Source organism: Nematolebias whitei, chromosome 10, assembly GCF_014905685.2.
Source record: "Nematolebias whitei isolate Nwh7 chromosome 10, NemWhi1, whole genome shotgun sequence".
Classification (NCBI taxonomy): domain Eukaryota; kingdom Metazoa; phylum Chordata; class Actinopteri; order Cyprinodontiformes; family Rivulidae; genus Nematolebias; species Nematolebias whitei.
The window spans coordinates 8,669,827-8,692,448 of NC_056507.1; the positions used below are offsets into that span (position 1 = coordinate 8,669,827).

At 41.4% G+C, this 22,622-nt stretch overlaps 1 protein-coding gene across 2 annotated transcripts in view; it reads right to left on the reverse strand.

The window, feature by feature from the left end:
* Positions 1–22,622, reverse strand: part of zc3h18 (zinc finger CCCH-type containing 18) — a 43,568-nt gene that overhangs the window by 11,839 nt on the left and 9,107 nt on the right. For both annotated transcript variants that reach the window (XM_037683293.1, XM_037683292.1), the window contains exons 6-13: positions 20,265–20,407; positions 19,982–20,011; positions 17,464–17,578; positions 16,882–17,153; positions 11,691–11,873; positions 5,938–6,063; positions 5,748–5,840; positions 4,151–4,429 (exon numbers count right to left, since the gene is read on the reverse strand). In XM_037683293.1, the coding sequence (XP_037539221.1) occupies positions 4,151–4,429; positions 5,748–5,840; positions 5,938–6,063; positions 11,691–11,873; positions 16,882–17,153; positions 17,464–17,578; positions 19,982–20,011; positions 20,265–20,407 (1,241 nt within the window). The remainder of the gene's footprint in view (positions 1–4,150; positions 4,430–5,747; positions 5,841–5,937; positions 6,064–11,690; positions 11,874–16,881; positions 17,154–17,463; positions 17,579–19,981; positions 20,012–20,264; positions 20,408–22,622) is intronic.

Below are 22,622 nucleotides of genomic sequence, written 5' to 3' on the forward strand. Positions count from 1 at the left end.
CAACATGAAACAGATCAGCAGCAACATGAAACAGATCAGCAGCAACATGATGTGATTTTTTACAGTGATTATTCTGGTTAGATATTAATGAGTCTAACAGCTTCAGGGTAGAAGCTGTTCCTCAGTCTAGTGGTTCTACACTTAATGCTCCTCAACCTCCTTCCTTAGGGGAGTGGGGTAAAAACTGTGTGTGCTGGGTGAGTGGGGTCCTTCATGATGCAGGTCGCCCTCTTTCTGAATCTGGAGGTGTAGATATCTGTGATGGTGGGGAGACTGACTCCAACATCTTCTGTGCAGCCTTCACCACTCTCTGCAAAGCTTTCCTTTCTGCAGCTGTGCAGCCTCCATGCCACACGTTGATGCTGGAGCACAGGATGCTCTCCACTGCACACCTGTAGAAGGAGGTGAGGACTGAGCTTCCCAGACCAGCTCGTCTCAACCGCCTATATAGTTATTTAACCTTATATTCATAGGCTGGTGTCTCCCTGGACTGTGACTGTTGGACAGAACATAATAGTCTTTATTGTCTTTGCAGTCTGAACGATAAAATAAATTTTGGTAACTCAAGATTACATAAAAGAAAAAAAAAGTGAATATTCTGTTGCAGCTCATTTGGTTTCTGTCAGACCTCCTGCAGGTCACAAAACAGACCCGGGTTTACAGAAACTACATTAAGAAGGTTTGAGATGCCCACAACAACGGACTGCAAGCCTCTGTGACTCACGTTGGGAAACTGAACCCCCAGTGAAGGTGTAGACTCCCACCTGAAAGCTGCTCAACTGGTCCCTCCAGCAGTCGCAGCCCAGCGAGATGCTGATCTAACAAACTGCAACAGGAAACTTTGTGCAAGAAAAAGAGAGAGCAAAATCATCTGCCACCAACTGAAGACCAACACAGAGGTCTTTGAGAATTAGCTTCAAATTAGGGCTGGGCCATATCACATCGTTCACAATAATACTGGTAAAAAATGCTTGCCCGGGCAAATAAATGATATCATGATATGCTCATTTCATGATGTAATGTCAGGGCGCCCCGCCCCATTAACAAAAACAAGCGTGCCGAACGACTAAATCAAACTGCACACCCCCTCCTCCACCTGTCGGTACTGGTGTAACGCTAATCAGTTGTGCGCAATACTAGCTAAAAAGCTAAAAACAAAACGTGCAGCTCAGCTGTCTTTCCTTCCAGCTCTAAACCGCAGGTACAGACAGCTCAACTGTCTCTCCCTCCCCCCCCGCTCTAAGCTGCTGGTGCGGGCTGCGTCTCCCCCGCTCTACACTGTCGGTACAAACACGTGTAGGTCAACTGTCTCTTGAGTTCCACAGTCCATGGACCAAGAACAGAGTCAGGTGATCAGAGACAGAGCATCAGCGAAATGAATCATTCCTGCAGGAACAGAGGAAGCTGAAACACCAACAAGCTTCAGGGTCAGCTGATCACCTTGTTACAAGTTCTGGAAGTTATAGCTCATTTAAAGGCAACATATATTTTGTTGTATGTTGCCACTACTCCCCAGTTGGTGCTTCACGGTTCTGTCCATCAGGGAAGTGCTTCAGAAAAACGAACAAAGATTGGTTTTCCAGGATAGTTCCATGTGTAACTGAGGCCTCCCCCACACCCACCCACAAACAAACAAGAAAACAAATTGACACTCCGGTCGGTGTCTGTTCTTCCCCTGCCCTCTGCTTCTCTTCCTCTCTGCTCATGATGCTCGCCACAGTCGCACTGTGTAAAAAAACACTCTAGGTTTTTCCTCAAACACGCCTCCACACCCAAATGAAGCTGCTTAGGTCTTTCCCCAAAAAACACGGCGGAGGAACACACCTGTAGGTGGATCACACGTGTAGATACTTTATACTGCACTCAAATATGCAAAACTGTGTTAAGACCTTCTGCTCTGGTCGTCCAGTTTGAAACATTATCTCACGCACACGTGCACATATTAGTCTTTACAAAGTTTGTTGTTATTTCTAATTTATTTCCATATGTTTTGGATATTCGGGTGAAGAGAGGAGCTGAGCTGTCAACTCATCACCGCTTCTTGGTGAGCTGGATCAGATGCCGGACAGACCTTGTGGACCCAAATAAGTACGGCAGTAAGGATTTGTTCTGAGTGCCTGGAAAAAGAACGTCAGAAAAATCTTCAACTCACACCTCTGAGAACTTTAACTGCAACCCAGTAGAGACGGAGGACGTTAAATCCAAGTGAGCTCAATATTCTAAATTCTGCACCTCCATGGTCAAAGCAGCTGCCTTGAGCTGTAGCTGGAAGGTGGTTGGTGCAGCGTCTGCAGAATTCCAGACTCAAGGATCCAGGAGGTCTAAATTAATCGTCTCTGCAGGGTAGCTGGATTCACCTTAGAGATAGGGTGAGAAGTTCAGTTCTCCAGGAGAGACTCAAGAGTAGAACCGCTGTTCCATCACATCCAGAGACTGTTGAAGTGGTTCAGACATCTTGTAAGGATGTTCACTGGACGCCTCCCTAGGGCGGTGCTCCAGGCATGTCTAACTGGGAGGAGACCACAGGGATAACCCAGAACACGCTGGAGAGACTACCTCTCTCAGCTGGTCTGGAGACACCCTGGGATCCTCCCAGAGGAGCTGGAAGAGGTGCCTGTGGAGAGAGAGGTTTGGACCTCCCTGCTCAAACTGCTGCCTCTGGGATCTGAGTCCAGAACAAGATGATGGATGGATGCTTTTATTTCTGATTATTTACCCCTACAGGGTGTGTTGTATTAGTTACTGAATGTTCTTATCAATGCATTGACATACTTTTGTTGTAGTGTCACGTTCAAGTCTAGAGTTGTAGCACTTTGTAGTCTAAAAACAGGAAATACTCTTTGAAATACACACCAATCTGAATCCACACAAAACAAACCTCTGCATTTGCAGCTGCAGCTTCTGTGTAAATACGATTTGAATGAGCTCTTGAAACAGAGCCCTGCAGAACTTCCAGGTCAGGAAGTTTGTTTTTCAGAAATCGGGTTGAATCCATGAAGGGCCTTTTTGGATAATCTGAATATGAGCTGAGATTGTTTTTAAGAAAAGGACAACAGGAGTTGTCTGCTCTCACAAGAACATCTGGGCACTCGCTGCCTACAGACACCAACACAGCTCAGTTTGGACCCAACCCGACCTGATTTCTTGATATAGAGCGCGTTTCTGTCCAGTGCAGGACAGAGACAGTTGACTGTTGTTTGAGCAGCTTTGCCCACACACTGAGAAAAAGACAAGAGCAATGAACTCACCTGTCAGCCCCGTCTAACAGGAGGAGGAGCACGTTTGACCGTGAGTGCTGTTAGACTCGTGAATCTCTAACCAGGATAATCACTGTGAAAAATAACATGTTGCTGCTGATCTGTTTCATGTTGCTGCTGATCTGTTTCATGTTGCTGCTGATCCGTTTCATGTTGCTGCTGATCTGTTTCATGTTACTGTGTTCATGCGTGCTCATCTGCTCACACAGACTCATGTTCGTGCTGCTGTTTGACGTTATGTTTTTAAGTTATTAGTGCCAAGTGTATTATTTAGTTGATGTTTTTCTTAGTTCATATCTTAGATGTTATTACTGTTTTTCTTTTACATTTTATTGTTGGATGTAACTGGGTTCCTGCGTACACAATCTCGTTCCACCACATGTACCACATGAGATGCGAATGACAAATAAATCTCTCTCTGACTCTGAACGCCTTTGAATATTTAACACCAGAGGTGTGGAAAATAAAAAGCTCTTTGTAAAGTTGGAACAGTTTAAAAACTTGGATCAATCTGCAACTTTAAAGAAAACCGATGTGTGAACTGAGTTTTTACGATTTGTGAATTCTATTAGGCATGAAAATTAATTTGTTAATGTAAAAAACGCCATAGCTGAATTTTTAAGAGTTTTTCTGTCTCTGTAAACCAGTTTCAATGTTTCTGGATAAACCAGCTGCCTTCTGGTGTTTTATTAACAGAGTTGTATCAGTCATGTTTTTTAATCGCATCACAGCCGTCTGAATCATGATTGAATCGTGAGATGCCGTCAGATATCCACACAAAGGTATAAACAAGACCATAATTCTCTTTAAGGTTTGGTTCTCACCAGGCTCGTCAGCTATCAATGGCAACTGCTACAGAATACATCATTAATCGATGTTTTAAAGCCTCCTACCTGCGAGGAGGATGCTGTTGCTGCTCCCTCTGCCTGCCCTCTCGGGGGTTCGGGGGTCTCCCTGGTTCTCGTTGTGGGGCAGGTCTGCCCGCCCCACCGGCTCCTGGGCCAGCACTTGTATCCACCGCCTCTCTTGGATTGGGCGGAGGCTTGCCTCCCTCTGTCGTGGGTTTGGCGGACCTGTTCTGAGGTCCACTGGGGACAGGAGGACTGGGAGCCTTCTTCAAAGGTGGCTTGTCTCTGCGAGGAGGCGGTACCGGGCCTGGTTTTGGAGGCATGCTTTGAGGGGGGGAAAGGAACAAATACGGTATTTCACACCACAGAGCTGAAATCTGAATACAAGAACACGTCTGACAAGACTTTTAATCATTAAAGAATGTTTTTATTAAAAAAATTTAGCCTGACTCACAAAGGTTTGCAGAAAAATACCTGGAAATGACATTTATCATTAATATGTACTTGGGTGTTTTTCTTTCTAAAAATAAATGTATCCGTCGATGTACGGTAAATGAAAAAGTCTAATTTACTTATAAAGCAAATTTGACAAACACAAAAACTAAGAAAACAAAAGAAGAACGTTTGATCAGTTGAGATTTATTTAAGAAGTAAGAAAGGGATTCCCGTGAAACGCTCAGATGTAGGTGTCCTGGTTTAAAAACAACTTGTTCTGATTTAGGATGTGTACATTATCTTGGAGTTCAAGTTTGGAGCGCTTAATAAAAAAAAAAAAAAAAGATTCTGGGAAACAAACAAGAAGCAGAACATTTTTATTATTATTTTTGTGTGTTTTTAATTAAGTTAGTAGTTGAAAAATCTAATAAGAAAAGAGCTAAGACGCATCATAAAGTCCAAGTTATCCTGTTTTGGCTAATATAACATTTTAAGACAGAACAAAGACTAGAATTAGTCTAAAACATATCTAAAAATTAAATTGAGTTAATGTTTAAACGTAAATATTTTTATTGAGTGACTAACTGTTACAAAACAAACTTGATCTGAATTATCAGAGAAAACCTGCTGAGAAAATGTGAAAAACGTCATGTTGGTCAATATAATTACAGTAGTCCTTCGGTACTTCACGGTTCGTTTATCGCAGACTCGCTCTATCATGTATTTTCAAAATAAGATTGGACATGACACAACTGGCTGATTGATAGATGAGCCGCATGATCGGCATGGCATTTTTATTTAAAATAAATTATTTTAAATTATTTAGCACCTGCTACACATTTGTGCAGCCCATACTGCAGGATAGGCTTCCTGCTGCAGCTGATCAGCTGTTCACAGTGCAGAGCGGAAAAGTGGGCGTGGCCAAGAGCGACTGCAGGTGGCAAAGAGCAGACGAGGCAGAGAGCTGAAGTCATGACACTCTGTGCTCTTTTAGGGCATTTAGAAACATTGTTTAGAATATTGCAAGAGTGTGGGAAGGGTTTAAAACACCTCAACTACTACTTACTACCAGTACTTGTAATACTATTCCTACTTTGCAGTTTTTCCACTTATCGCGGGTCTTCAGGGTACAGATCCCCCGTGATAAACGAGGAACTACTGTAAATATAAATGTGGTGGAGAATAAATAGAAGTGATGAAGCGTTACCTTTTAGCTGACACAGGGGGGGCTTCCGGTTTGTTCTTGGCGGTCTTCGGAGCTGCTGGACTCGGTGAAGGGGACGAGGAGAAGGATCGAGATCTGAAACAATAAATTAAGCGATTCATTAAATCTGTTTAAAAGTGATTCAAATACTTTCTGTGGACAAATATCTGCACGTGCGCACACACACACACACCTAGAGCGGCTGCCGCTGAAGGAGCTGTGCTGGGAGGAGTGACTGGAGTAGGAAGAAAATGAGGAGGAGCGGCTGCGGGACCGAGACGTCCCGGAGCCCGTGTAGGACGAAGAGCGTGATGAAGACCTGCAACACGAAGAGGACAAACACTTCAGATTCAGGAAGGAGTGGGGCTTACACACCTTTCAACTCACACAAATAGGTCGAATAAATAAAAATATAAAAACATGCAAAATGACATTTAGTCATTTTTTATTTTTTCACATCAAACAGAATAAATTTAAAGCTTTAGATCAAAATACTGAATCAGTAACTGAATAAAAAAGTCAGGAGGTTCTGCTGCGCTGGAGCATACAGGTGTGAGTTAACAACACCAGGGTGGAAGGACATCAGCAATGACCTCAGAGAAGCTGCCCATCAATCTGGGAAGGGTCAAAGTCATTTCCTAACTATCTGGACTCCACGTAGAAAAAAAACATTTCAGACAGCTGCAATCTTCACAGCCGATTCACCCTGAAGGTCAGACCGTGCAGTGAGCTCCATCTCAGACCCTACAGGCCTCAGTCAGCAGGTCAAAGGTCATGCCCTATTCTCAGCTTAGGTTTAGAAAGGTTCATCTGAAGGAACCACAAGACTTCTGGGACAGAACCAGACCAAAAGTAATGATGATTACCCAGAATGCACTGCAGCAAACAGCAGCAAAGACTACCCCACCATGGAAACGAAACAATGCACTAAATAAAAACTAACAATTAAAGAAGCTCACACCTTAGATAGTGTTTTCCAGAATTTTACTCTTTTTCACAAAGTCCTTGCATCTGTTTTTAGACTCTGGTTCCAAACAATACAACATGGCAGCTCTTGTGAACCGGGTCCTGCAAACTTCAAGTCACAGCAGAAGAAGAAAGGAACATTTAATTCTTGTCAGCCCAAACACCTCATATGGAGCTTTGCCATTGTCTCAACTCTCATCGGTACCAGCCCACACGGCACCAGTTAAGGGCCTGCGCCTGACGACTCAGTACCACCCCCGCTCAGCCCGGTTTATGGGACCACCTTGTTCGTGGTTCCAAGCGGGCTGCTCCACCCGGCAAAACTACAAACTACATCTGAACCTCCACTTCCTCATCAGGTTGACGAACAGCATTACAAGAAATGAGCGCATTTACAGAGAGATCTCATAGATGACGGTGCAACACGGACTTATAAGCAGCGCTGAGATAAGCTAAAGAAATTGAATTCTGGTTATAGAGCGATAAGGACCACAAGGGGCAGAGTAGCTCAAATACAACGACCAGTTACAATCCCACCCACAGAGTGGGGAAACAAGCCACAGTGTCAAACCACCTCCACCTGAGAAGAACTGAGGAGCCGAGCGCCAAGTCACACTCATCGATTGTAAACACCTTAACAGCCGTCAGCTATATGAGGTGGTGGGGGCTGACGGTTTGGGACCGGGGCACTGTGACATCTCTGCATGAATGAAGAAGATGATCTACATGTTCTTTTATACTTTCATGACACAAGAACATTCAGTGCAACAGGAAACTACTAAAGGAATTCAGGAAACGATCTCATGGTGATGATCACCATTTGTTCTATCAGCTTATAACTGGAGCTCAGCTGGTTTCCAACAGCAAACATCAAATGTCAGCCAGTTTGAAGAGTGGTCTTCAGGCAGATGTTACAGCTCATTCTGGTTCTGTCCTGAGCCCGTCTGCACCTTTACTCTAAACATAAACTGGATCAGGACCAGAGTCTTCACATGAGAGTTCAGGGACGTCACCTTCTGATGCTTTCTAAAATTTTCATACTTGTTGATTTTTCAGCTTTTTTATTGTTTGGTCTAGAAAATCCTAAAACACCATTTCATGTCCCACACAGGTGAATATTTTATTAATCAAGACTCTGGACAAAGTTTTATTCTTCCCTTCCAACTAAAAGTTTTAGAACTACATTTAGGAATCAACATGAAGCTGCACGAGAGAACGATCAACTTTATGTTCAGGTTGATTTGATTGAACATTTGGAAGCTTTCCCTTCATGAAATTGCAGCATGATTGTTTACCTTCAGGCTCTTGTTGCTGCGTGTTTAAACAGAGTTCAGAGAGGAAACCAAACAGGAACCAAATCTCAAATAAAAAGAGTTCCCATGGAACATTTAGTAAATCAATAATGCTTCCTCACTCAAATATGCTGAAAACACGCAAACTGGGTTGTCAAAGCTAAAAGAAGCAAAACACAAAAAGCTAGCTAAGAGCTAAAAGTAGCTAAAGATTAGTTAAAGTCTCACTGCTCAAAGAGCTAGAAAGCTACAGTTCAGAGTCAACGCTCGGCAGAGGGCCAAGAGAGGCAGATCGTCTGATGACAGTCTCTGGGGGTTTTGTGTAAACACTCACAGAACCGCTGTGTCCAAAGTCTTCAGTTGAACTTGGAGCATTTTCATGGTGAAAGCAGCTTAAAGTCTTAATTCAATAATGAGCAACTGAAAACTAGGGCTGGGCGATACGGACCAAAATGAATATCTCAATATTTTTAAGATAAATTGCGATATACGATATATATATATATATCGATATTTGTTTCTTTCCATAAATAACAAAAATATATTTCAGAGTCAAATCTTTGTCCCAGTTGTCACACAGGCACATTTATTAACAACTGCTGTAACTGTACAAAACAAATGTAAAAAAAAAAAAAAAAAAAAAAAAAAAAATATATATATATATATACATATATATACATATATATACATAAATGCTTGTTTTTTTAGACATTTATTTACATATACAAGTACAAAAGTTAAATAAGTACATATATAAGTACAAGTACATTGTTGTCATTGTTTACTGTTACTGTTGTCTGTACTTTTTATGTTCTGTCTGGCACAGGTCCCTCTTGTAAATGAGTCCTCGTGGCTCAATGAGGCTAGCCTGTATAAATAAAGGTTGAATGAAATAAAAAGTTGCTTGTACTCACAAAAATATATTTCCGAGTCAAAGCTTTATCAGGCACATAGTGTATAGTAAAGAGCTATAACTGTACAAAATAAATGTTTAAAAAAATAACTATTTACATATATTAAATAGTTTATTTTTTAGACCTTTATTTACATATATTAAATAATAATCCTCTTCAGCTGCACTGCCTTCGTGACGTTAGTAAGCATGTGTGAAGCTGCAGCTGCAGGTCCGACAGACTTCAGCCTCCTTCCTTGAAACAAACCACGGTATGAAACTCATTTAGCTGCGCTGTGCGTTATGAGAGGAAAAGTGAGAGGTGGCACTGCAACATTAAAAAAGCAGCAGCTTATCATATCGCTAGTCCCAGTCTCAGCTGTGGAACAAGATGGCTAAAGCGTTAGCCGTCTTGTTAGCCGCTAAGAACGGTGTCTTTAGCGATATGAAAAGCTGCTGCTTTATTAATGTCGTGGCGCCACCTCCTCTCATAAGGCACAGCGCAGCTAAATGAGTTTTATACCATGGATTGTTTCAGGGAAGGAGGTTGAAGTCAGTCGGACCTGCAGCTGCAGCTTCACACATGCTTCATACTCCACTTATAGCGCCGTTTAAAATGATGAAAAAAGATTCGTAGTTCCAACCTTTTGTCGGGACTTGTTTTCGGCATTGTCTACAGAAACCATTTTTCTGCCCTTCATCTGACAATTTAAATCCAAACCATCTCCAAAAGAGCAGCCATTGTTTTTTTCTTTTTGCTCAGCTGCTCTTCATACATCTTCCGTGTTTACTTGTTGTGCTAAACGTCTTCCAACCACCTCCTGGAGAAGCAGGAAGCAGCGGGAGCTTGCTGCTGATGGGTTGGGTTTGTCTTCAAGGAGGGAGAAGGAGGGGGCTGCGTGGGAGAACGAAGACAGCAGGCGGATTTTCAAGTATAACACAATATTGTTTATAGCGATAATAGTCTCATCTTATATAAAAAAAAAAATTTATCTCGATATTTAAAAAAATATCGAGATATCGCCCAGTTCTAACTGAAACCAAGAGATCTTTAGGAATCAGGGAAAATCTGTCCCTGTTTGAATAAAAACCTGGACCAACCCTCAGATTTACTGCGTCTCTCAAGGAGCTGCGTTCCTGTGTTCAGACCACCCGTACAGGAACTTTCATAATGACAACAGCTTTTTATAAACAAACACACATTCTCTTTGACGCTCGTCACCGAAAGTATGACACAGATCACGAAGCTGTAAGAATACAGAGACAGGTTGATTAAAATGTATTCCTGTTTGTAACGTTTTAATTAAACAACTAAAACTTGCCCTGAATCACCATCTGGACTGCTGACTGGTAAAAACTGTATGGCTGGGAGTAGATGGTATTACAAATGTCAATGGCTCTTTTTGTGCCATCCTCACGTGTCTGAGCAGCCTGGGGTCGCATTCCTCTTGCATCCACGTCCTATAACGTTGTCTACAGTCCCATAAATGTTCTCTAAAACCTGAAGGCTCCTCAGGTACTAATGACGCTCAAACACTTAGTTTAAAGCATGACTAAAATGTAAAGGCTGCTTCTTTAAGGGGATCAATAAATTTGTACTTTTTTACAAGTTCTTTAGAAAATAATAATTTCATGCTCACTCCATCACACACTAAAGGCAAGCAGATACACATTAGGTAACTGGTTGTAACTTTGTTTTAAAGAGCTGTAACTAATTTATCCATGTTTGAATTTGGTTGTAACATTCTTTAAAAATATTCAGACCCATATGCCTTCTCTGTTTGGAGACACAAATGTATTGTAAAATTTAATTAAGAGTGTAAAACAACTACTGGTTGTGGTTAGCTGGATAGGGGTTTCATGATACTGGCTTTATTTTATTTATTTTTCATACCGAGAACAAGTACTTCAGTTTGGATACATGCTGATACTCGATACCGATACAGATTAGTTAATAAGTTAAAAATTACACAATAACTTAAGAAACTAAACAATCTGCCTGTGTTTCTCTTAAAATTACTTCAAACTACAGACATTTTTTATTTTTTGTCCCTGGTTACTTGCTAAGTGGAAGAGAACATGATGTCATCAAGACAGAGCTGCACAGACAGACTCAAAAACAGCTTCTTCCCATGTGCCATCTGGACTCTAAATACCCGTTAAACTCCCTAAGTGCAATATTCCTCTAGTGCAATATGTTTGGTCACTCACGGGATGTGCAATATATACAGTCTGCTTCCACTACCTTGCCTGTACTCTTCTGACCAGTTTGTCTCTGTGTTTTCAGGACTGACGTTTCTTGTGTATTTAATGTCTGCACTGATTGTTGTGTGTATATAAATACAGTATATGTACGTTGTCTTTTTTTTAATGAATACACTGTCAGATGAGGCACTTTTAATTTCATTGTTCAGGCTGTGCTATGACAAGAAAGAGTATTCTATCCTATTCTATCGAGCATGAAAGTGTAGTCTGACGTATTGGGATGTTTTTATGAGTACAAGTACGAGTACTTGAGGCTGGTGCTGAGCCCGATACCAGACACTACTGATATAAACTTTAAAAGCAAAAGGAAATATTTTTTAAATGGACCAACTAACTCTAAAACACATGCAGTGGTCTAGTCAAATCAAGTTTCTCATCCATGATGGTGGAGAACCAACCATCAACATCTAATGGTCTCCAGTCGTTTCCTGCAGGAGGAACAAACCTGCATTTGGTTGGTTCAGCTTTTTTTATTTTAAACCTTATACTCGTCTCTGAAGCATCAGGACGCCCATTGGAAAGAGTTCCTACCTGGAGGAGTTGGACAGAGAAACTGAGGAGCCCGAGGGGCGATGACGCCGACGGCCTCGAGGTGGAGAGCCCATCCCGGGACGTCTGCGGGGAGATTTGGACCGGCGCCACGGGTCCTTCCACTCGTCTGGTCTCCTCATAACTGGACCCATGTCCTTCTTAAATGGAGGTTCTATCAGCCTGCTGAGAAGATTGAAATGATCCGTTATCAACTCGTGTTGCAGCCGTCAGTCAACCGTTAAATTACTTCTCAAAGCCATTGACCCAAATTAGAAGGATGTTCTGAATTTCCTCAGGCTCCACAGCAAAAACAAGCGTTTCATAGTTCACAACGAGCAGGAAAAATTACCGAGTTAAAAAATCTGATTCGACGTAGTGTTGTATACGTTACTTCTTTCACAACAAATGGACCTCCTCTCTGCAGAAACAGCATTGGAAATAATAAAAAAATAAGTTATGATTACATACACATTAGGAAAGAAGAACCCCTAATACTACTAAATAAGATATATTTTTATATCTTACTATCGGACTTTTAAATGGACTGATTTATTTTCCAAATTTAAAAATTTAAAAGAAACTTTATTTTTTTCAAGTCTGAAAAAAAAAAAAGCCAGGACAGGATCCTGCAGCTTGACTGCAGCCTGAATTACCTTTTAGCTTTTCCTTTAATTGTTAAACAGCAGCTTATGCAAATAATGATTATAAATCAGGTTGTACATGACAATGAGCCTGGAGTTGGACTTGTAAACAAGCTACAGTGAACATTTTTAAACACGCAGCTCAAACATTGGTGTGAGTGGAGATAATGGAAAAGTCAGATCAGGTGTGTCCAGACGAGACCAGTTCTTCTGGAAACTCAGCACAGGTATTTTTAAATTAAATGAGAACAAAAAAAATAAAAAATCTTGGCTCATTTCTGTGAGCAAACAAGGATAAAACAGTCCCTCTCACTTTTACACGATGCACAGATGAGTCAAAAACTGAAAGGCTTTGCAAAAAGATGCTGAAGGTTTGTATGTGGAGCGACGACCTGCATGTTATAATTTATAATAAAAAACAGGAGTGGATTCAACCGTAACTCTCAGTACAGATAAATTATAAAATGTGCTGCTAAAAAAAAAAAAAACATGTTTGTTTATAACTAATCAATCAACAGGGCAAGCGGTACACGGATGACCCACATCTCTTGAGGGATTTGAACAGTGAATGTTTGTAGTTTTGGAGATGAGGGTTTTTCTGAACTGGACTTGAGGACTTGAACAGAGAATGAAGTAAACTTAAATGTTTTTGGTGTAAGATGTTCAAGTGCAGAGGAGTTACACGGAGGAGAAGAACAGAGGGAGGTTTGTTCCATAGAGCTCTTGGAGGGAGTAGTTTTATCACCACTAGAAGCAATGGAGGAGCCAGGGGGTGGCCAATGGTGGCTTTGGCCCCCATAAATTACTTTTTGGTCACCCCACTCATTAGAGGAAACTATGCTTTTAAGCATCCTGATGCATGCTCAATAATCCAGGTATATGAATATAACAAGGTGGAGTCAGGTCCTCTGGACAGATGCATGCTGAAACGTTTCGTCTTTTATCCAAAAGACTTCTTCAGTCTGAGGAGCTCCAACAAACTGAAGTCTTATAAAGATCCAGTCCCCCGGCACAAACAGTGTAATATTGTGTATGCTGTTCAGTGTCTGGAGGGCTGTGATCATTTCTACATCGGATAAACTAAACAGCCACTGGCCAAAAGGATGGCCCAGCTCAGAAGGGCAACATCATCAGGCCAAGACTCTGCGGTCGACATTCTTCAAATGATCAGGGCGGTCTGTTTACATACATGTATAGTGATGGCCAACTTGAATTTTGTGGCAACCCAGTTTCAAAAATAACCTTTTACACCTACATGCAGCCACACACCAGAATGGAAGTTGGTTCCTCACTTATTTTTCAGGGTATTGTGCTCACAACATGCACAAACAAGGGAGGGTATTAGTACCTACTCCTCTCCGCTCTGCGTCGAGGGACAAAATTTTATTCAGTCCATTTCTATTTCAATTTTTTTAAAATCAAATCCATCCATCACACAAAATGAAGCGTTCTATTTAAAACTTCTGAACGATTCCCTCGATCTGCTGCAGAAGCCTTCACCTACCCGAACATTAAATGATAAAATAATCATTACACTAAGGCTGCTGTTCATTTTCTGTTGTGTTATTATGTAATTTCCACATGCACAATGTACAACTATTCCCAGCAGAGAGGGGAATTTCCTCAGCTGTGAAATTAGTTATTTTTGTAAAGATGACATCAAGATTGGAGTGTTATCTCCATCTGTAAGACAAATATTTGTTGGCGGAGTGGATGTTCCCACTGGAGGAGTGTGTGAGGTAGAAGACGCTTTAAACCGTAGCTGAAGGAATCTCCACGTGCCTGAAGAGGAAGGTGAGGCCCGTCAGTGGGAGTCAAGAGCTTGTCCTGGTTTAATGCAACATGCTGTTACTGTGTAAACCGTGCAGCGCGTCACCAGATTACATCATGTCAGTCCACTCTCCAAGAATAAGCACATATCCTGCGTGTGACAGCACAAACCTGAACCTAACCCTCAGTGAATGACACCACAGGAATGAAACAAACGGGCTATTTTTATCACAACTCGCAGCTAAAAATAGAACCATGAGGCTATTTATAGCTTTAATTTCTGTTTCCTTTGAGGAAGGAATACATAAAGGAAGTAGGGCACATGAAGCCATAAAGGCAGCGGAGGACAACAAGAAACTACAGGATGTTTTAAGACTTCAGTGAATCGGCCAGATGGAAAAACTCAAACCATGGGTGGGCGCTCACTTTATGAGCTGAACTTTGCATAGCCCCAGACACTCAATATTCTGAGGTTGTATGAAGGGAAAAAGTGCAGCTGCTTTAAATGAGCCTGGTCCTGGAAAGTAGAGGAAAATCTTCAACCACCTCTGGTCGAGTCGATATGTTAATGACATGAAGAATAAATTAAACAGCAGTCAAAACAAGGTGTGAGCTCCCACCTGTTGACGATGCAGGTAGCAGAAATGTTTCAATTGTTTGGTGTTTGAGGTCAACAGAAGGTTCAGGAAAACCCACTGTTACAAAACCAGACCACGCCCAACAACAGAACTGAAAGGCCGGCCCCGGTCTTTATTCATACACTCTTTGTCCAGGTTACTCAATTCTATAATTACAAAGCACTAAAGTTATTTCATACTACATTTATTGAAACATTCAGTGCTTTCCCTACCGTTATTCCAGGAGGGCGCCTCGCCCTGTCAACAGAACCGAGCGCCCTGCCTAGCGAAATGTCCTCCATCCCCACCCCCTGCTAACATAGCGCTAAGCTAGCAACACAGACATGTATAACCTGTTGACAAAAATCCCAGAAGAGATGATTGCCCCGCCAAAGCAAGTCACCATGAGGAAACTGAACATGTTTTACTGCAACATGTCAAATAACCTCATCGATACCACTACACTGAGTTCTGGCTGGTTTCCAGTTTAAAGGTAGACCACGAGTTTTAAAATGGCGTTTCAAATGCTGCGTCACTGTTTCTGCAGAACAACTCGTTTTAACCAGATGAGTCAGTTGTAGAGTCAACCCCTTGCCTGCTGCGTAGAAAAGCCAAACGAGAGGATTCCCCTGAAACATTCCAGCACGATAAAGAAATAAAATTAGGTCCGTTTAAAATTATTGCAGTTGCCACAAAAACCAAACCAAAATGAGCAGGCCCTGTCCACCAGAGGGACACCACCCGTCCCTTTCTTTAAGGCAAGGTCTGAAACAAGTTGGTGCATCCATCACTCTAATAAACCATCAACTGCAAGTTACAATAATTTAATTCACTAAATAATCAACTCATTAAGCTCACAAACGAACAAACACCAACACAGAAGCGCCAATATTCAGCACAAACTGTACTTTTGCTTTAGCACTGTAAATAAAACTGGCAGGTGCTTTTTTTGTTTGTTTAAACATTCTACTTGTGTGATGATCAGTTAGAAATAAAATCCCCATCTCTGATCTGTGGTCAGGCCACAGAGACAAGTCCATGAGAGAAACCCAGACCTCCCTCTGCTCGGTCTCCAGCTCCTCCTGGGGGACCCTGAGGTGTTGCCAGACCAGAGAAGATACCTAATCCCTTCAGTGAGTTCAGGGTCTGACTGAGGGCCTCCTCCCAGTGGGATGTGTGCAGGAGGCATCCAGGTCAGATGAACCTCCTCAGCTGGCTCCTTTTGATGGACAGGAGCAGCAACTCTACTCCCGAGATCCACCTGGATGATGGAGCTCTTCCCCTTATCTCTAAGCCCCTCCCCACGAAAGGAGGCTCATTTCAGCTGCTTGGATCCAGGATCTGGTTCTGTTCTTTTGGTTCTGGTCCAAACATGACCACAGGTGATGGTTGGAATGCAGACAGACCACTAAATAATAAAAATAGATTTTGAAATGATTGCTTTAGCAATAACATCTTTATATGAGAAAATATTTAGGTGCAGAGGATGTATTGGTCATTTTCAGATTAAAAACAATAAGATCATGTGATGCAGCATTTTAAAATAATTGATCATGTGATCTTTTTACTTAAATTATTATAATTTTATGTTAAACTACTTCAGTTTAAACTGAATTAAACTTTCTTTTTAGTTAAAAAGGTCAGGCTTTAATAGATAAATTTCCAGCCATCAATAGATCTTTACATAGCTAAAGGAAAGCACCGGCAGCTAATGGCTAACGGTAATATGTAGCCTTTAAATCTCTTCTTGATTTTAAAGTTTGTTATGATGCTCCATAAGTATTCAACCAGCACGTTTAGCTGCAGCCTCTTTACCAAATGATGCAATTACGAGTCACTTCCTGTTGAACGTGATAGGTCTTTACAATCTTTGTGACAAAATGAATTACCGGTATTCAGAATCTAAAAATAAACACGATGGAAAAACTCACTGACAAAGAAAAAAGTGAAATTTAAAACACGTAAACTTGGGTGTGATCCTCACAGTGGATGGAACAGATTAATGAGATTTTATTCTGAGAATAACTTTAGGTCAGGTTAGAATTAATTGTTTCTTTCTGAACGAATGAGAGCCTAAAAGAAAAGTAAAATCAAACAGATGTTACTTGCACAAAAAAGTTAAATCAGTTCATCTGGACAGATTTGTCTTGATTGATTACTTACTTTGGTGGCAGGCTGAGGGGGGAGCGGGGCTTCACCTTCTCGTCCTCCTTCTTCTCCCTGGCATCTCGAGGAGGACGAATCCTCGGCCTCTCCTTCTCGTCTCGCTTCAGCCGGTCCCGCTCCCACTCCTCCTTCCGTCTCAGCCTCTCCTTCTCGCGCTCCCGCTCCCGTTCCCTCTCCCTCTCTCGTTGGCGCCGCTCCCGCTCGCGGTGATCTCGTTCGCGCTCGCGGTCTCTGTGGCGCTCGCGGAGCTCCCGCTCGCGGTCACGCTCCTGCAGAAGTGTTACAATTCAGTCCAGGTGTGAATCTGCTGCGCCGGACACAAACTGCTCGTTTTCAACGTTGAAGATGTTGAATCTAAACATTCCGAGTAGACGTCCATGAATGCACCACGACAAGATTCAAACCAGTAAAGATTTTATCCAAACATCATCCCCACGTTCTGTTGAACACTAAATGAGCCGAGTTAACAGAAGTTCCTGAATATGAGCTGGTAAAATAAACGATTCTTCACACCTTTGTGCTCAGGTGTTTTACAGAAACATGGCTGCTGAGTGGAGCCTTTCTGTCAAGGTTACTCACAGTGAAGTGGTAGGGCAGAGGACCTTCTGTGTACTGAACTCTGAAGTTTTCATACTGACCCCCCCGCCATAAGGCCTCCATCTCATAATCATAGTAAGGGTCAGCATAAGGATCGCTGTGAAGGAAACACACTGTTCAGACACTGGAGGCAGCTTCTGAAAGGGAAACTTCATCATATGGCATCTTTCACAGGATAAAAAAAACAACGAAACAACCAATTCACATAAAGGTACTCACTGTAAAGTATTACTATATCAAATGGTGCAGTTTAAACAAGTTTACTTAGTTTTCTAGATATTTATTGAAGTGCAAGTCAGCAGTCAATGTCAACAAGTGTTTGTGTCACGTGTAGTCTGTAAACAAACGGAGGAATGTGAAAGGACATCTCGGTGAAATTATCAGAGTAAATCTAAAAAAGTTAAGTCAGGTCCTCTGGACGTTCAAAAAACAAAACAAAATAAATAATTATATATATATATGTTTTGTTTTTTTGAACGTCCAGAGGACCTGACTTAACTTTTTTTTAGATTTTTCTACCTGGATTATTGAGCATGCATCAATGATATCAGAGTAAATCTGCTGCTAAAGAAAAGAGAAAGGAGTGGAGCGACTGTTGGGAATAAATATGAGACGAAGCAGGACGGTCCGACGTCACGAGGACGTCGTCATCTAACCCGTCTGCAGATTCTACTCCACAAACATGAGCTTAAAAACAAACCAACGTGAAATCTGTCGGAGTTCATCCAAAACTTCCATGGACGTCACCACTGATCATCTATTTTCAGTCTCTTCGGCTGTTTCCAAAGGTAAACAAACACACAAAGTGGTAGCTGGCACAGACTGTGCTTGCAAATTTTTTATTAAGTGATAAAATGTTGTGCACATTTGGTTTCTTTCTTTATGAATTTTAACACTATTTTATTATAATATTAACTGTGTGAATGTTTATGAAGCGTTCAATGCTGTGATCCATTTTCCTTCTGTGCGTTTCTCGTCCAGCAGTTATTGAAGTTATTTCAACAAATCATAAACCAAAACGTTCAGCTCTTTCAGGACAGTCCTATGACGACTTTTGGTATTGATGCAACTTTAGCTTTTTGAAATATTTAGCCTTTTCTTAAATCAAATATGAATTTAGCTCATTTTACATCCTTCAAATCTTTAGATCCATTTACAACCTTTTACTGCTCCTTTCACGTTTTGTTCTGGTTCACCTTCTTTGTGCAAATTAAAAAAAAAAAATTCAGCTACTTTCAGCTGTTTTGTGCTCCTTTCAGATTCTTTCTGCTAACTACAACCTTTTTGTGCTTCTTTTAACTTATATCTGCTAATTTCAGCTTTTGCTGCTATTTCAGCTACATATAGCTGTTTTATGCTGATTTAAGCTTTTTCAGCTAATTCCACATTTTTTGCACTCATTTAAAAAATGTTCAGCCTAATTCAGCAAAACTGTGCTCTCTCCACTTCCTTCTTGTAATTTCAGCTTCTTTCGACCTTTTTAGCTACTTTTCAACTGTTTTTATTTCAGCTTTGTTCATATAATTTCTATTTTTTGTGCTAATTTCTGCTTCTTTCAGCCTAATTGGGTAAACATTTTCTTTCTTTCTGCTAATTTGAGCTTGTTCTACCTTTTCAGCTACTTTTTCAGCTACTTTTTAACTAATTTTAGCTGATTTCAGATCAAGTTTTTCTTGGTAATTCCTGTTACTTTCAGCCTGATTACCAGTAATTTCAGCTTGCTAATTACAGCTTGTTCATTCAACCTTTATTTATACAGGTTAGTCTCACTGAGCCTCAAGGACTCATTTACAAGAGAGACCTGTGTTGTTATGCTCCTTTTAGCTTTTTTCATCTAGTTTCAGCTACTATTTTTACCATTTCAGCTACTGTTTTTATACAAATTGTAGCTTTTTCAGCCAATTCCACATTTTTGAGCTCCTTTCAGCTCTTTCTCGTAGGTTAAGCTTCTTTTTGCCTTTTCAACTACTTTTTAGATGTTTTTTTTACCTCATTTGCTATTTTTTTTAACTTATTTCTGTTTATTCTTTCTGCTTTCTTCTGCTAATTTAGGTTTATTCTTCCATTTCAGCTGCATTTAAGCATGTTTTTAGCTAATTGCAGCTGTTTTCCAGCAAATTCTTCTGCAATAAGCATTAACACTGCATTTTCACAGGAAATGAAATTTCTTTAGTATTCTTTGTTGTTGTTGTGTGTAAATCTGGAAACTGCTGAAATGAATTGCCTTTAGGGGATAAATAAAGTTCTCTGAATTTAATACTATTGTTCTGTCTTGCTTTGTGGAATTTCTGCCCAAAATAAACTATTTGGTTTCAAATTTCAAATTAATCCACTAACTGTTCAAAATGTTTTACAAGTCATGATTGGATGAACTTCTGACAGATTTCCCATCGGAGGTAAAAATAAAAACTGCCACAAACCAAGAATTATAGCAGAGTTTATATTCCTGACAAAGAATATATCACCGAGATGAAAAATGGAAAGTTTTATTTACACTCACCCATAAACAGGATCTCTCAAGTCCATTTCACTGAAAGAGAAACATCAATGAATAGTCTACAATATTTTTTTAAGAACAATATTTGTATATTCTTGGTGTTCTTGTTGGTTCAGGACCCTGAGTTATAATTTAAAGTTATTTTAAGCTGCTAAAATACAAGAAGATGAAAGCTTTAAACTTTATTTTTCAGATGTGATACTAGAGCACAGCATCATAAATGATCAAAATGTTGATTTAGATTAAATGTGATGGAGCCAGAGCTGAACACCACCCACACACGTACTCTCTGATGATGTGGTAGCTGCGTTCCCTGAAGAACTCGTTCTCTTTGTCCAACTCTTTCTCATCCTCCCCGATTGTCACATTGAAACGTTTTTCCTCAAAGTCGGGCTCCTGCTCCTTACGGATGTTGGCCTTCTTCAGGACCTAACGGAGACAGAAGACACCACCCTGATGAACAGAAGCACCTCCTTCAAAAGGTTTCTGACAGTCTTGGAACATTTCGGAGACTCTCAGAAAAGCCGCCGCTAAGATTGTGTGTGAGGGAGTAGGCGGGGCTTAAAGTCTTGCATCTTTAGTGGACAGATCCTGTCCAAAAGTGCAACATGGCAGATCCTGCTGGCATTAGGATCCAAAAAAAAAAAAGGGGGGGGGGGGGGGGGGAGACACCTGGTCTGTTACTTTAACACACAGTCGATGGTTCAAGCCTGAAGAATATTTAGTGGGGTTTCTAACAAAACTCTTTCCATTTAGGAGACACATCATGCAACTTAAATCTATATTTTCAGCTAGTATAACTGATTTAATGTTAAATTTATTAATCTTATGATCCATAGCAATAACAAAAATTGTACAGTAGTCACTTTGATTTAAGAAATAAAGTTAGAAAACTGAATGGAAGGGTTAAATATCTCCCCAAAAAATACATGCTTCAACACACCAACATATTCAGCATTTCTAAGCAGACAGATGATGGAAACACGTTAGACCAACAACATGCATGTTAGGCTGCCTTCAGGCTCAGGCCTCCCTTGCAAAAGAGATCTGTGATCTCAATGGGATTTGACTGGTTAAATAAAGGTTAATAAATAAATAATAATCCGAGATTAAATGATTAAAATGTACACCGACGGTGTAATGGCTGTGATTAGTCTTTGATGTTGGGGACTATTCACCATTTTATTATGTGGAAGCAGAAACAGCTGATTGGTCATGTGATAACTAATGAGCATCTTTCTTTACAAAACATCTAAAACAATTAGCAGAAGGTTGAACCTTCTGATAAAATGCTGCGTTTTAATGTGACAGAATACAACACGGACAGCAACTACAACAAGGTTGTCAGGAAGAAGCCACTCAAAGGGTCCCCTGGCTGGAAATGGTGAAAACACAATAAACCTGCACATGGTGCGGTTTGCAACCTGTTCCCGTCTGTAGCGTGGTAAAATAATCAGTCAGCCACACACTCAAAAGAACACACACACAGTGCACGTGTGTGTGCATGCCCACACACAGAAAGCCAAAGCAGCTCCGTCTGATTTGCATGGAGGACAGTGGGAGTCTGTTCAACAGGCTGACTCTGTTTAAATCTGTTAAAGATTTTTACACTTTGATAAATCCTACAGTTAGAGCTGGTTGTGTACAAGACTTCAGTAGAAGTACACAGTATAGTGTGTACATCCATCCATCCATCATCTTCCGCTTATTCCGAAGTCGGGTGGCGGGGGCAGCAGCTTGAGCAGGGAGGCCCAGACATCTTTCCACAGCCTCCTCTTCCAGCTCTTCTGGGAGGATTCCAGGGCGTTCCCAGGCCAACAGAGAAACATGGTCTCTCCAGTGTGTCCTGGGTCTTCCCCGGGGTCTCCTCCCAGTTGGACATGCCCGAAGCACCTCTCTAGGGAGGCGCCACCTCAACGGGCTCATGACCTAGTAAAAGTACACAGTATAGTGTGTACATGACCTCAGTAAAAGTACACAGTACATAGTGTCTCTAACGAACATCTTTCTGACGAGACGGTTTGAACAACTTTTCTCTAGTTTAAGTTTAGAGGTCGTCAGATGTATTCTAATAAATTATAACACATGAAGTCCCTTGAAGAGTATAAATTAACAAAATTACTTTAATTAAATTTTCCAGACCGACAAATTTCTCCCTTGAAATTATTTCATTCAAAGGGATTATATTTACAGGACTCTTCGGGAGTGGTGGCGCAGAGGTTAGAGAAGGTGAGCCTGTGATCGGAAGATCGCTGGTTCAACTCCCGGAACAGACAACATCGAAATGTGGGTGGAATAGGTGAAGCACCCACACCTGCCTCCACCTTCGTTTGCCCCACTCTGGGCCCTTGAGCAAGGCCCTTAACCCCCCACCATCTGCTTCCCTGGGCGCCCTAGATAGCAGCTCTCTGCTCCACACAGAGGCTGTGGTAGCTCAGTGGTTGTGTCAGAAGGACATCCATCCATCCATTTTCTTCCGCTTATCCGGGGTCAGGTCGTGGGGGTAGCAGCCTAAGTAGGGAGGCCCAGACTTCCCTCTCCCCAGCCACTTGGGCCAGCTCTTCCGGGGGAATCCCGAGGCGTTCCCAGGCCAGCCGAGAAACATAGTCCCTCCAGCGTGTCCTGGGTCTTCCTCTGGGCCTCC